At 36.2% G+C, this 14,512-nt stretch overlaps 1 protein-coding gene across 2 annotated transcripts; it reads right to left on the bottom strand.

Annotated features, from left to right (window-relative positions):
* Positions 1-206: 206 nt before the first annotated feature.
* LOC120628381 (carcinine transporter-like) lies at positions 207-13,126 on the bottom strand. 2 transcript variants are annotated; one of them, XM_039896725.1, is made up of 13 exons: positions 13,042-13,126; positions 7,881-8,045; positions 6,946-7,162; positions 6,281-6,467; positions 5,503-5,632; positions 5,051-5,179; positions 4,369-4,561; positions 4,055-4,160; positions 3,418-3,665; positions 2,903-2,982; positions 2,396-2,571; positions 1,410-1,582; positions 207-934 (listed from the first exon to the last, which is right to left on the bottom strand). In XM_039896725.1, the coding sequence occupies exons 2-13, from the start codon at positions 7,963-7,965 to the stop codon at positions 892-894; spliced, it is 1,767 nt and encodes a 588-aa protein (XP_039752659.1). In that variant the 5' UTR covers positions 7,966-8,045; positions 13,042-13,126; the 3' UTR covers positions 207-891. The 2 variants fall into 2 exon arrangements, with proteins under 2 accessions (XP_039752659.1, XP_039752661.1); XM_039896727.1 differs by lacking the exon at positions 13,042-13,126 and adding an exon at positions 8,318-8,402.
* Between the last annotated feature and the right edge of the window lie 1,386 nt (positions 13,127-14,512).

Genomic DNA, 14,512 nt, shown 5'->3' with positions numbered 1-14,512 from the left:
TAAAACAATTTTATTTTGTAATAAATGTATGTAATAGTTCAATTTAAGATCTACTGTCCCTGATTTAGGTAAAAATCTTGTATTACAGGCGACAGTGCTCTCCTTAAATTGTTGACGATTATTTCAGACGTCGATTTTTTTTGTTAAATTTTTAATATTATTTCATGCATGAGACTTAGAAAAAACACAGTTTATTCGAGAAATTTATTCACAAATTATTACACATGAGTATACAATATATAAAAGCAATTCAATTAAGTTATTCCTAATTATATGTACGTTAACGTCCCGTTTAAATGTCTTTATACACAAAGCGATTATTCAAAATAGCATCGCGACTGACTGATTGCATGTGTTTTCTTAAGCCTAAATCAAAGGCTTTTCTACCTGCAAGTACACTCAATCAAACTCTACCGAACTTCGAGCCCAAGTTACTAGCACGGTCTACTGCTGTAACATACATGTAAATTGTACTACACGTTAAGTTATTTGCATTAGTGGGCACTCTACTTGCACGAACTTTCTGTGATGCCACGTACCTTTACAATGAACCCTTTACAGGATACGGGTCTCATCTCAGAAAGAAAAGGTCCAGACCGTAATCCAACAAGCTTGCCATGTGCGGATTGGAAGACTTCACACGCCTTTGAAAACATTATAGAGAACTCTCAGGCATGCAGGCTCCTCACGTTTTCCATAACCGTTAAAAAAAGGGAAATTAAAAAAAAAAAACGCACATAATTCCGAGAAGTTATTGGTGCGTACCGGGGATCGAACTCGGTCCCCGGAAACGGAGACCCAATCACTAACCACTGAGCTATCACCGCTCGCACCGCTAATGTATGTGGAACTTAAATGACATAAAACTAATTTTATTCTTTCGATGTCTTTTCATATTTTATATTGCTGTTCTACAGGGGGCTCACAGATCTTCCTGAAAAAAAACAACGTTTTAATAATTTGTACCAATTTGTTACTAATTTAAAAAAAAAAAACTGTTATTAAGTGCAACTGGACTCAATAATGACACTGCGATAATCGTAAATAAATAAATATACTATAACAATACACACATCCCCAGCTGGCCTCAAAGTAGCGTAGCTTGTGTTAGGGATGCTAAGATGAAGATGAATATTTTTATAAATAATGTACATAAATACTTATAATATAAATATAAACACCCAGAATCTGAAAAAAATTCATGTTCATCACACAAACATTTTTCAGTTGTGGGAATCGAACCCACGGCCTTAGACTTAGAAAATTGGCCGTCAAATTTCTGTATTTTTGGTGTCTGATTACATAGTGCGTCATTTAAACAACACGATTGGTTAAAACTGCTCTAAGAAAGCACTGTAAGACTTTTAAGAAAATTTTGTTAGGTGTAGAATTAAAATAAAAAAAATTACCTCTTGCAACACGGCATATCCCAGAACTTCTGTTCAGATCCGTACTCTTCACCGTCCTGTATTGTCTGTGGCATGTTTTTGCCCATAGACTCCGGCAGGAAGAGGCATAGACAACCACCAAATATTCCGATTGCGCCGAGTATCAGAAGTGGGATCTCCGGAGAAATAGTTGCCTAGAATAAAAGTGGAAAAAGTAAGCATCATCTTGTTTTAAAAAGTAAAAAGAGGTATGTGAGTATGGTCACTGGTGCTAAGATAAAATAATTTTGTTATTTAACAAACTACGTTTGTTTTTTTTTAGTCGGATTACAGATCCCAATCTGTAACCCGACTAAACTAGTGAGTAAATTAACGGCTGCGGATAAATCATTGCGAAAATTAGATAGATTTTTAGACCTTTGTCGACGTTCCCAATTATCTAAGAACAGTAAATAGGTACGCCACGCCAACATGCAGAACAGAGTTTAGGCAGGAAGACAGCTATTTTATTTTGTTTCTTAGTAATAAGGATTCATATGTGAGCCAATTCCTCATAATGGTTGTCTGGAAGAAATCACTATAAGTGATAAGGCCGCCTTCGTTACACAAATTTAAGTGACTTGTACCTTTGTTCTCTTTTATTTTTTTTTTCTTGTAAGCATAAAAGTATTTTTGATTGATTGATTGATTAAACTGGCTAAAAAATAAATATCCCGTAATGTCACTTCACAGGGATTCCGAGATTACATAGGACAATAGGGAATTCCTTTTACGAGACAAATGTACATTCATTTGTCTCTTACATAATATACATGTATGCTTCTGTAAAAACCGATTAACATAGTATAGATTTAATGTTAAAGCTTAACCCCTAAGAGGTTAGCCAGCTACAGTTTCAGTCATTATCACACCTGAGATTGCAGTCAAGGGCTAACTTATATTGGAATAAAAAAAAACAACTTGGATGTGGACAAGTCTTTTGGCTAAGATGTCATTTTGATAGTTACCGAGTAAACTATATAAGGTACGAGTATAGTGGCCACGTAGCCGCTGATGTGTATGAGAGCCAGTCCTTGAGCCCTCACCACTGTCGGTAGCAACTCTGCCGCGTACTGCATCCCGATGTTGTAGGATATGTTGACGGCAAAGCGGCCGACGATCGCGAGTGAGGCCGATGGGATGCCTGCAAAACATAGATATTTTATCAATCAACTACTTATGTATTTATTTAGTACATAAAACAAAGGTAGAACTTAACATAAAATGTTCAGAACGTCGGACGTTACAGGTATAGCTTATCTCTTAATACATTTCTTTTCCAGCCCAGCACGGCAGCATGGCTAGCATGAGCATCTCTTACTGCCATATCTTTTTAAAGCTAATCATTTCTTTTCAACCTTTTATTTCCTTTCATGAGAACATATTTAATTACTTTGGCTAGGAGCGAACTCACGAGTTATGGAAGAGTCTTTGTTCATGGAGTGATTTGGTTTTAGAGGTATGGTGTTACTTACCGAGTGGAACAGTCGTAGCTAAGAAGCTAAACAAACCGCTCATCAACATGGAGCCAAAAGCGAGCCAACGACGACCCAAACTGTAAATAAATATAAAGGATAAGAATTAAGCCATTTAACCTCCGATGTGACATGGCCGTTTCAACAAAAATATCCAAAAGTATTACGGACAAAATAAGACCTTCGATCGAGGATTCATGCAGAACTTGGGTAGTTGGGTAGTAGGCTTGGGTGTTGCGCAAATGTAGCGTGCCATTTTGTGATTCTGATGAGATTTAACAAAAGCAGTTGATCCTAGTCGATAGTGTATAATTTGAATGAAATAATAAAGTTAAGAGAATGCGTGAAGCCAATTTTTTTCATGTTTTCTGTCTTTAGTACGCGCCTGATAATTGTAAATTTGAATTCTAGTTACTTGCCAACGTAACTGTTTTGTTATGATTTGATTACATTATCGATAACTTTCATTTTATTTCATTTTCATTTCTGGTATGGTGTTTATAATTCATACGTACATATCTAATATCAAAATCAAGAAGATATCAGCCGGGAACTCTGTGGCTGTAGCGATCGTGAAGGTCAGGAACATGTCTAGGCCCAACGAGCCAACGTTCCTCACGTGCCCATCAAACACCATGGCGATGGACATCCAGATAACCACGAGCAGGATACTGTGCCGCCGCAGACGTGGCGTCTTGAAGAGATCCACTACGGAGTAATTCTTGATTTCTGCTTCCGCTTTAGCTATTTCTGTGGCTGTATCCTGCAATTGGAATTCAAATAGCTCTTAAATCTGCATACTCTATAGTACATACTATAAATAAATAAATTAATATACTACGCCATTGCACATATCGCCATCTAGCCCCAAAGTAAGCGTAGCTTGTGTTATGGGTACTAAGATAGCTGATGAATATTTTTATGAATATAATACATATAAATACTTATAATATACAGATAAACACCCATTCACGTTAATCACACAAACGTTTTCCAGTTTTGGGGATCGAACCCACGACCTTGGACTCAGACAGCAGGGTCGCTGCCAACTGCGCCAGGCGTCCGCCAAACTATCTTAAATCACACCATATCTAGGTATGCAGTGTACATTAAATAACTGTTGCATTGTGTGTAACATAGTGTACTCCTTACCTTAAACTCCTTTAAGATATCTTCAGGTATTTTGGTTCCGTTCACTCTTTCAAATTTCTTCAAAATTTTGAATGCTTCATCAAGACGTCCTTGTGAAATGAGCCATCTGAAATTATTTATAAAGTTTATTTCTAAAATATTAAGATGTTTCACATCACTTATCCAGCGCGTGTTGGAACAATATTATAGCTATACAAATCAGCTTTATAAAACAGTGTTACTGACGCCAACAATCAAAACTTAACAGCAGAAATATTGACCATCCAATTCGCTATGGAATTTGTACCCAGTATTTTTTCTTATGTCCACTGTACCTTGCACTCTCAGGCACGAACCACGGAGTCAACAGCGACAGCACCAAGGGCACGCTGGTTATAAGTGTGTACACCTTCCAGTTGGACACCCCCAGGGCAATCCAGGGGAGGAGACACGCCGCAAACGTGAAGTATACTGCTATTGACATGTTCGCGACGAATGTACGCCATTTTGGCCCCACGTACTCTACCACTGTAGACATTCAATTATTAATGTCAGACAAAATATATGCTTTCCTTTAATCAAATGTAATAAATAAATATTTCTTTTTTCAAATATTATTGCAGTCTGAGATCCATATTCAAATACACAATATCCTTCGAAATCTATTTAGTATTTTTTTTGCTGCGTGACTTTTAGTACTAAGTAAGTTAAGTTAAGTAACTATTAAATCTAATTCAATCTAGAATCTAGTTCAAGTATAAGTATGTTTTTTTTTAATATGCACAACCTGCAGTCTGTTATCCTTTTGTTTTCCTTATCCTAAGGTTGCTGGAAGAGATCGCTACTAAGCGATAAGGCCGACTTTTGTATACTGATTCTGTCTGGGTTTTTTTATTCTTCTTCTTTATTTTTTTTTTGTGTGCAATTAAAGAGTATAAATAACCAATAAATAAATAAAAAACAATAACAATCATCGCAATTTTTCCATAATACAGTGGTTAGTTTTGGTTTTCTTACCCACAATGTACATAATAACGAAGCAGTTGTCGTACGCCAATCCCACCAGGAATCTGCAAAGGCAGAAAGACCAGAAGCTATTTGCGAAAGCTGTGCCAACTCCCGCTAAGAAACCTGCCATGTTTGTACCTGAAGAGGGAAAAAGTATTAATAAACAAAGGCATAGAAGTAAGCCTTTAAAAGGTACCATGAAATATTTTTAACTATAGATCTGTTTAGATAGATAGATGAAATGAAAAAGCCTGCGTTCGGTGGTTTGCGCCAGGCTCTGACCACAAAAGACACATTTAACTAAGGCATTCCGAGACAGATATGCGCCTGAGGATAATCTAAACAACGCTTGAGGAAAACGAACGCCTGCCATGGAGGGGGCATAACGCTTTCTCCTTACGTGATGATTTCTAACTCCTGCAATCATAAAGCAGTTCTTAAATCGAAGTTAGTTAACTTACCTACAATAGCAGGCACACGTCCATATTTATCGGCTACCCAACCAAAGATCAGCCCTCCAATAATTGATCCACAGAAGAAAATGGCTTGAGCCGTTGCGGGATAGTTGTCTTTATCGCACACCCATCCCAGCTGTATAGACGGAGAAGGACAGAGGGTTTAGCAATGTAAGTATGGCTAACGTTCGCGAAAATTGTTACAATCGCTTGATTTAAACAATGAAGCATCGTATATTGATGTTTTTGTTATTATAAAATGTATCAGTTAAACTACAGATTACTACGAGTAATCTTTAGTCTAACTGATACATTTTATACTGCAAATACAAAGGCCTAGTTTAACTAACTGAAAGTACTCAGTTTTATTCGATTAGACTTATTTAGATTTAACCGAGAGAACCAGAAGGATTTGTTGGATCTCTCTTAATAGCGGCAGAAGTCCTTTATTAATTAACGATCCCTGTTTATTGGCAAAACAAGGAGAGATGCCTTGTCAATTCAAGCTCGTATTCATTTTAGAAATTTGTACTTCCACCAAGTGTAGGTAAAAACACTTATGAAATTGTGTGTGGGGTGAAATTCTTTAATAAAATAAATCTCATTGATTCAATGGGGTCAATCATTAGGGTCAAAATTACATAGTAAAACTTTTATTTTATATATTTTTCTAAACTCTTGTAGCTAATCTTGGGATCATCCTCATTATTAAAATTCCTTCGTTGTCTATTTTGAAAGGCAAACTGAATAGAGAAAAGTAAATTTAAAAATTCTTATTTCTTACCTCTGTAGCTATAGTTTCATAAGGCACATCTGTGAAATTGAATTCCCATCTTCCATTGCACTTCTTTGAAGGCCACTTTGAGTCCGGCATCAGGTTACCAGTTTCCAGAACACCGGTCCAATCAACATCGTATACAAGGCATTTCTCATACTTAGTTAAATCCTTTTGGGGAATCGAAAGGTGACGTCTGTAATTTGATAAAAATTGTGAAAAAAACGTTTTACGTATACATATACAATTTAAGTAGGACTAATGGTAAAACGGTGGCTGAAGCGGTGATAGCGTTATGTGCGTTGGGTTATGTTTTCTAAGTTATGTGCGATTTAAGTAATTAAATTATCACTCAAAGGTGTGGGGGGAGCGTAAAACCAAGAAGGTCGTAAAGGTAAGGGCATAGTAATGGATTGATGGAGTTTTAAGTTCAATTTGTTTGGAACGAAAACTTATAGAGGAGGAACTATAATAATAATGAAACAAAAATAAATAGGATGTTGCAAAAAATATTCTAACTTGTACTCGTAACTCTCTGAAAATAACATTAAACGATTTGCAATCAGTAAACCCTATATTTCTTTTGATTTTTCTGCATATCTAGTATATAAGTTCTAAGCACTGAATAAAATTTATATACAGTTTAATTGCTAAATATTCCTTTTTTTATTTACCTTTCTTCAACTGTCAAATTTGCAAGTTCAGGCACATAGCACCAATGTTCCGAAGGCACCACGGTCATGAATATTTGGGCGAAGTATACGAATGCAAAGAAGAACGCGTAGGGTATCATCAGGAGGAACAGGATCCGTTGGTACCAGCCAAAGCCGCCAATGTACGGGAACAGGTCATCAAGGTCTTTTAGCACCCTTTTAGGGAGGGAGCCGTTGCCTAAACGAGAAAAATGCGGTAGATTCAAAACTTAATCTAGTTTCTTTAGTATTCTATCTGGTCTGGTGAGAACCTGAACACTTGTCTAGTTACCACAAAATTGACGTACCAGTACGATGCCATGCGTAGCAGGTTAGCCTGCTGCCATTGTAGACTTCATCATTACCCGGTTAGATTGCAGCTCAAGTATTACAAAGGGCCACATGCCAACGAATACTGATGACAACCGTCATACAAAGGAAGGTACGTTTTTCGGTCATCTACAGAGAGGATACCACCCCAACGAGGTGGACAGACGGCACTAAGCCGCATTTTCAGCGGCACTTTTTGGGAAATAAACATTATCAAGCGCGTCGCAGGTATCCAAGCGGCACAGAACCGTGGACTTTGGAACTCCCTACAAGAGACATGTCATGTATGTCCAGCAGTGGACGTCTACCGGTTGATATGATGATGACGATAACAGATAGGATCCCTGTACTAGTTTAAAAGGTTGATCCTTGAAATTACCGGGAAAACAGCACCTGGTAGACAGAGGAAGATGTGGTTTGACGATATAGAAGAGTGAACCAGACATATTATAACTGAAGAAGAAGGCACGTCATCGTACGATTTTCATCCGTCTGATCTCCGAACTTCAATATAAAAATGGCATCTATTGATGGTAAAGATGGCATGGGTTAGCTTTTAGTTTGATAGAAATAAAAAGCGTATTTACCATTAGGCTGCTGCATTTCCAAGGCCACAGGTTCAAGACCGTAGGTTTCACCCGTGGTCTTCAGTGTCTTCTCATGTGATTCCATTTTCGAATTCGCTTTTTCCCTTAAAAGACACTTTTTCCGACGTCTTTCTGGTTACGATGAATCGAATGAGAAGCGTGGGGCTGTAACAGAAAAATAATACATTGATTGCTTCTGTATTGTCCTGGGAATCATTATCATTCAACTCATTATAGGCCCACTACAGGGCAGGGGTCTTCTTTCAGAATGAGAAGGGTTTAGCGACGCTTGTTAAGTGCGGATACGTAGATTTCACACGACCTTAAGAACGTTTAACAGGACTCTCAGGCTAACCTGCATGGTTACCTCAAGATGTTTTCGTTCACAGCTAAAGTAAAATGTGTTATTTTAATTGCTTTAAAAATTAAACACGCACATATTTCCAGTTAAAAAGTTTCAAGAGATCTCCGGGTTATGGGCGACCGAGGCTATCACCACTTTTAAATAAATTTTGGTTGTTGTTTGAACCTCATCTTGGAATACTCAGTGTCTTCTGTCATAACCGCAAAACTCTTGTTCAAACCGGAGTATGCCGGTTTCTTAACGATGTTTTCTTTCACCGTAAAAACAAGTGATATTTGATTGCCACAACGCACGTAACTTATAAGTAAGAGTAAGAGGTGCGGGATTCAAACTCAGCCTCCCTTAAAGTGAAGCCGGAGTTCTAACCACGAGGCAATCACCGCTCTTTTAAATCAATAATTATTTATACAACTTTTTTGTCAACCTTAGCAACGGTGAGCGCAATGAATTTGACTAGGAGGGCTCGGATTCGATTCCCGGCAGGCAATTTAGGAATTAAAATTTCTGAATTTTTCTGCTTTAGTCTGGTGTGAGGCTTCGGCCGAGTCTAGTTAGCGACAGTGTTCTGGTGGTATGTCGCGTGGAAACCAATTGTGGGTATGACCACAATAGTCACTAACGGGTTAGCCGGCTGCCATCTTAGACTGCATCATCACTTACCACCAGGTGAGGTTTATTTATTTATTCATAAGACACACCAGCAATTAATTGTAACTACATTCATAAAAAAATTATATTATGTGTTCGAATTACAAATCAATCAATTAATTACAAGGTTGCATGCAGTCAAGGGCAAAGAAAACTCTCGCACTTGACCGGTTTATTGTTTAAGAATTTTAATTCTTTGACAATTAACCATGTCCTATATAATTCACTGGTAATAAAGCGGGGTTTATTAATCGTTGTTTTAATTGCATCTATTAAAGATCTAGCTAAAATAATCCCACGTTTTTATCGCGTTTAATAAATCTTGTGAACTGCAACGAACGAGTTCACAAGTGACGTGTGCGCCATCGGGACAGTAGATTGTTTTTAATTGGAGCACGTCCATCACTGTATTGCACAGTTTATTGATACTGAACTCTTCATTAAACACAAAGGTTTGCCGACGTTGCGTCATGGTAACAGAAAACCGCGGGTAACAAATCCTCTTTTAGTTTACCGAAATAAAAAAAAATAAAAAATTCATTTATTTCAAGTAGGCCTAGTTAAACACACAAGCTACGCTTACATTGAGGCTAGATGGCTATTTGTGTATTGTCGTAGTATATAATTAAAAAAAAAAGCGTTTCTCAAGGGATTCGTAAACAATCCTAAAAACATATTCAATAGCTAGTTTCCAATAAGTAACTAAGAATGAATGTAGGTACTTCAAATTTTCGTTAGAGTACCTTAACATTGCCTTTCACCTTTTGTACCTTAACATTTCGTTTTGGTAAGGTGTTGGTGACAACTAATATAAGTCATATTGTGAGCTTAATATCCTTTTAGAATATGACACCTAAGGTACTTTAAAACACAATATAATAGTGGAATTTTAACGACAAGGCTGCTTGAAAGCTGGCCTCTCCGCTCTCATCTTTTACAAGATAGAACAATTCTGAAATTGAAAAGACTGTTTTGCCGGCTCTTCTTGGTAGAATCTATAATAATATATTCAATAATTAACTAAGAATGAATGTAGGTACTTCAAATTTTCGTTAGAGTACCTTAACATTGCCTTTCACCTTTTGTACCTAGTTTATAAGCACTTTTGAAACGTTAGATCAGTCTATTGGTAGGGACTCTACCACCGGTTCGGAAGGCAGATTCTACCAAGAAGAGCCGGCAAAACAGTCTGCTCTTTTTAAACATCATTTTACAGTTAAAAATATCAGAATTGATCTATCTTGTGAAAGATGAGAGCGTAGAGGCCAGCTTTCACGCAGGCTTGAGTTAAAATGCCACGATTATATTGTGTTATACGAATGAAATATTGTATTTTAAAGTACCTTAGGTGTCATATTATAAAAGGATATTAAGCTCACAATATGACTTATATTAGTTGTCACCAAAATGAAGGTAATCTTAAGGTACTCTAACGAAAATTTGAAATACCTACATTCATTCTTAGTTACTTATTGGAAACTAGCTATTATCATTGTATATAACTAGATATTGTATGTTTTTAGGACTATTTACGAATCCCTTGGGAAACGTTTTTTTTTTAAATTAGATATATATAAAGAACTCTTTTCTCGAGTTCATTTATCGAACCTTTTCTGAAAGTCACCAATGTTTTTTACAGTGATAAGTAACATTTAAAAAAGATATTTAAGAGTTTATTTTAAGAAGACATTATTGGATTTTAAAGACCTGAAATAAGAGCTTTAAATGTTGTTCTATAATAATGTTCATAATACTCCCTTCAATGGGTAGTTGAAATAAAGACGAAATCGCGTTTCTGTGAAAATACAAGAAATAACATTTAAAGCCCTTACTACTTACTTGTCACTTATCACTGTAAAAAACATCGGTGACTTTCAGAAAAGGTTCAATATATGAACTCGAGAAAAGAGTTCTTTACATATATACTACAACAATAGGTACACAAATCGCCACCTAGCCCCAATGTAAGATTAGCTTGTGTTATGGGTACCTACTAAGATGACTGACTACTTATATTAAGCGCTGAACAGTAATAGCCAAGTAGGTTCGAGGCTTTAGCTTCTATATCGGGATATAGACATTTTTTTTTTAAATAATAAATAAATGTACTACGACAATACACACATCGCTATCTAGTCCCAAAGTAAGCGTAGCTTGTGTTTTGGGTATGAATAGATGACTGATGAATATTTTTATGAATGATATACATAAATACTTATAATATACATATAAGCACCTGAAAAAAATTAATGTTCATCACACAAACATTTTTCAGTTATGGGAAGCGAACCCACGGCCTTGGACTCCGAAAGTATCGTCGCTGCCCACTGCGCCAATCGGCGCATAATGGTATCTAATTATATTTTAAATCTCTATTATTAAACTCAGATAAGAAATTACATCTCAAATCAAACAACATAACAATTATGGAGATAATGTTGAGGAACTTATGATCTATGCAGATATAATTAAATACAGTATGATCAATTATAAAGATAAGTGGAAATTACGTAGGTACGCGAAATGTCTCTGATGCCCGTTTTCACTATCGACGAACAAGGCAATGCTTTTTCTAAGGAGATTCCTAGAAATACATTAACCGCTCACCAATAATTAGCCCTTGACTGCAATCTCACCTGGTGGTAAGTGATGATGCAGTCTAAGATGGTCGCGGGCTAACCTGTTAACAGTGGCGTGCAGTTCATACAAGCTTAAAAGCACTGCTTACCCTAAAATTGATATATAACTCGTATAGGAGGCGGATTTTTGCCATTTTATGCAATTTTCCTGCTTTATGCATACCCTGGTAAGAAACTCAGTGCACGCTACTGCCTGTTAAGGAGTACGGTAGTTATACCCCTAATCGGCTTCTACTCGATATCGCAACGGAACAGTTAATCGCTTAGCGGTACGTCTTTGTGGGTATGGTGGTAACTAGCCACAGCCAAAGCCCACCACCAGACCAGACCCGAGAAAATTCCCACATTGCCTCTACCGGGAATCGAATCCGGGGCCTCCTACTTAAATTCACAGTATTCTCGTAAATGTTTATTAATTTTAAAAATCTGTTTTAGGAGCGCTGCAAGACCGCAAAACTCAGAACTTTAAAGCAATATGAAGTAAATTGGAAAATTCCTCCTCTACGAGTCAATTTCAAATCAAAATGTGCAATTATTATATAAGTTAATATCAAAAATGCCCAAAAACCACTTTAGGCTACCTATATTTAAATAAATAACTACGTCAACACACATCGCCATCTAGCCCCAAAGTAAGCGTAGCTTGTGTTATGGGTACTAAGATAACTGATGAATATATATGAATAATAGACATAAATACTTATAATATACACATAAACACCCACATGCTGAAAAACAATATTAAATAAATATACTACGACAATACACACATCGCCATCTAGCCCCAAAGTAAGCGTAGCTTGTGTTATGGGTACTAAGATGCCTGATGAATATTTTTATGAATTATAGACATACATAGATAGAATATAACATATAAACACCCAGACACTGAAGAATATTCATGCTCATCACACAAACATTTTCCAGTTGTGGGAATCGAAATATTGGGCTCAGAAAGCAGGGGCGCTGCAAACTGCGCCAATCGGCCGTCTAAATTATGATTTGTATTTCTACAATTTCCCGAATCGGATCATAAATGACTAAATAGGTTAAAAAACACAAAAAATGCAACCTATTTGAGAATCCCATCCTTGTTTTTGATATCGGTTCAAAGTTATATCAGTAGAGGTAACTGAAGCAAGCGTGTGCGATATAACATCGATTTAACCTATAATATCGGTCATCCAAATCGGTTTAAATTATATGAAAATTTAAATTTTCACATAACAATTATTCATTGTAAAGACATCTCCTTAGGATGCTTCGGTTTCGGAGCGAAACGTGCGATCTGTTTGGTGTGGAGTATAAGGATTGAAGAAATTATAAATTACACCATACAGATTCTCCTGCTTTTCGCGGAGTACCTATAGCCATTTTAAGCTTAATTTTCATTATATATATATTTATATATATATATGTATCATGGAATTCCGCAAAGTAACGCCTGCTTCTATCCAATATTGCCAAGACATTGGAAATCGGTTAAAAACGAATATACTTTTTGGCTTACCTCTTTTTTTTTATGTCAGGCACAAAGGACTTTATGTTAAAGGAGAACAGTACAGTAAACTGTACGATTTCGACGATGCGTGGACGCTGAATGATTACAGTCCGTATCAATTTGTATCTTATATGCACATCTTAAGTACCCGCTGCGGTAGGATGAAACGCGGTAAGTGCAATAATGACATTTTTAATTTTAAAGTAAAACTTCTTTAGGTTCGACTCAGATTTTATTCTGAATAATGTCGGAAGTATATGTCATATACTCCACGCTTCTTGACTTATACGCAAGCTAGTGGCAAATATTATAATCAATTAGGATTACTTATTTCCAATATTTTACAACGTAGCAATTGTGAATAGCTAAGTGAATAAAAATTCAACAGTATTGAAAAAAATATTTTAAATTGCAAATGTTTTGAAAATTTCTGAATATACTTGTTTATTTATTACTTTTGTAATAAATTATTAATAATTTTTTTGACGATTGCGTCATTCTATAATACAATGACAAGGTTATATTCTTATATGCACCTTATTCGGGCTTTCTCAGAATAAACGTACATGCGGTGCTTTATTACCCTTACTTATAAATTCCTTGAGGAATAATCTAGCGACAAAACTCAATCCCATCAATTTAAACTAATATTTTCGTGGTTGATCAACATTTCTTTAATATAGTTCAACGGGTACATACCACGATAAAGTTGTTTGGTTGTCAGTGTAGTATTTCGAACAATTCGTGAAATACCGACAAAAAGAACACGAAAGCGGGCAGTCAGATTCTGCGCGTGACATCTAACGTGACATCTCGTACCTACGCAGTCCTATTGTGACCACGATCCAGGCAACTGGGTCGAAATATTGACAAATCCAAAAAAAATATCGTGGTATGTATCGTGGAAATACTATACTAATACTATGAAAAGGAAAGATTTGATGTGTGATCGATAAGCTTTGAAACTTCTGAATTTATTTTAATCTTTATTTTACAAAGGCTAACAAAGGCTTCATAAAATTTACAGGTTTTGAATACGAAAAAAAAGGCTTACTTATAACTAAAGGCTTACTTAACTAATACAGTTTTTCAGATAGAGTAGATTTATGCCCGTTTTCACTAACGCAGAAAAATTTACGCTTAATCAAAGATGATCCTTGAAAATCGATTGGTGTGTGAGGTATGCCACCCTACACTGTGTGGTATTTTGTGTTTGTAAGATCATATTTATCATTGTCGTATGAATGTAAGGTTATTAAAAAAAAACAAAACCAAATTTTAATATTTTTTTTGTCTGTCAGTAGTGTCAATTAACGAGTTCCCTAAACATTACGCACCGCCGAATAGTTATCGTAACTTAGATGGCGCCTAACGTCAATCATCATTTAAGAGTTGGTGAAACGTTTTTTTTCTCTACGCAGTTCTAAAACAATTAAGCGTTTTCTACCTTTAGTGAAAACGGGCATTAGTCAACTTACTA

This window comes from Pararge aegeria, chromosome 12, assembly GCF_905163445.1.
Source record: "Pararge aegeria chromosome 12, ilParAegt1.1, whole genome shotgun sequence".
NCBI lineage: Eukaryota > Metazoa > Arthropoda > Insecta > Lepidoptera > Nymphalidae > Pararge > Pararge aegeria.
Note: the sequence above shows the minus strand (reverse complement) of the source record. Positions and strands in the feature narration are given on the sequence as shown.

Bases quoted from the DNA above. Each gene is read 5' to 3' on its own strand.
- LOC120628381 (XM_039896725.1), bottom strand. From the start codon at position 7,965: ATGGAATCACATGAGAAGACACTGAAGACCACGGGTGAAACCTACGGT. The intron at 6,468-6,945 runs GTAAATAAAAAA...ATCAAATTACAG, and splicing joins AATTTGACAGTTGAAGAAAG to ACGTCACCTTTCGATTCCCC. The intron at 5,180-5,502 runs GTAAGTTAACTA...TTCCCTCTTCAG, and splicing joins ACGTGTGCCTGCTATTGTAG to GTACAAACATGGCAGGTTTC.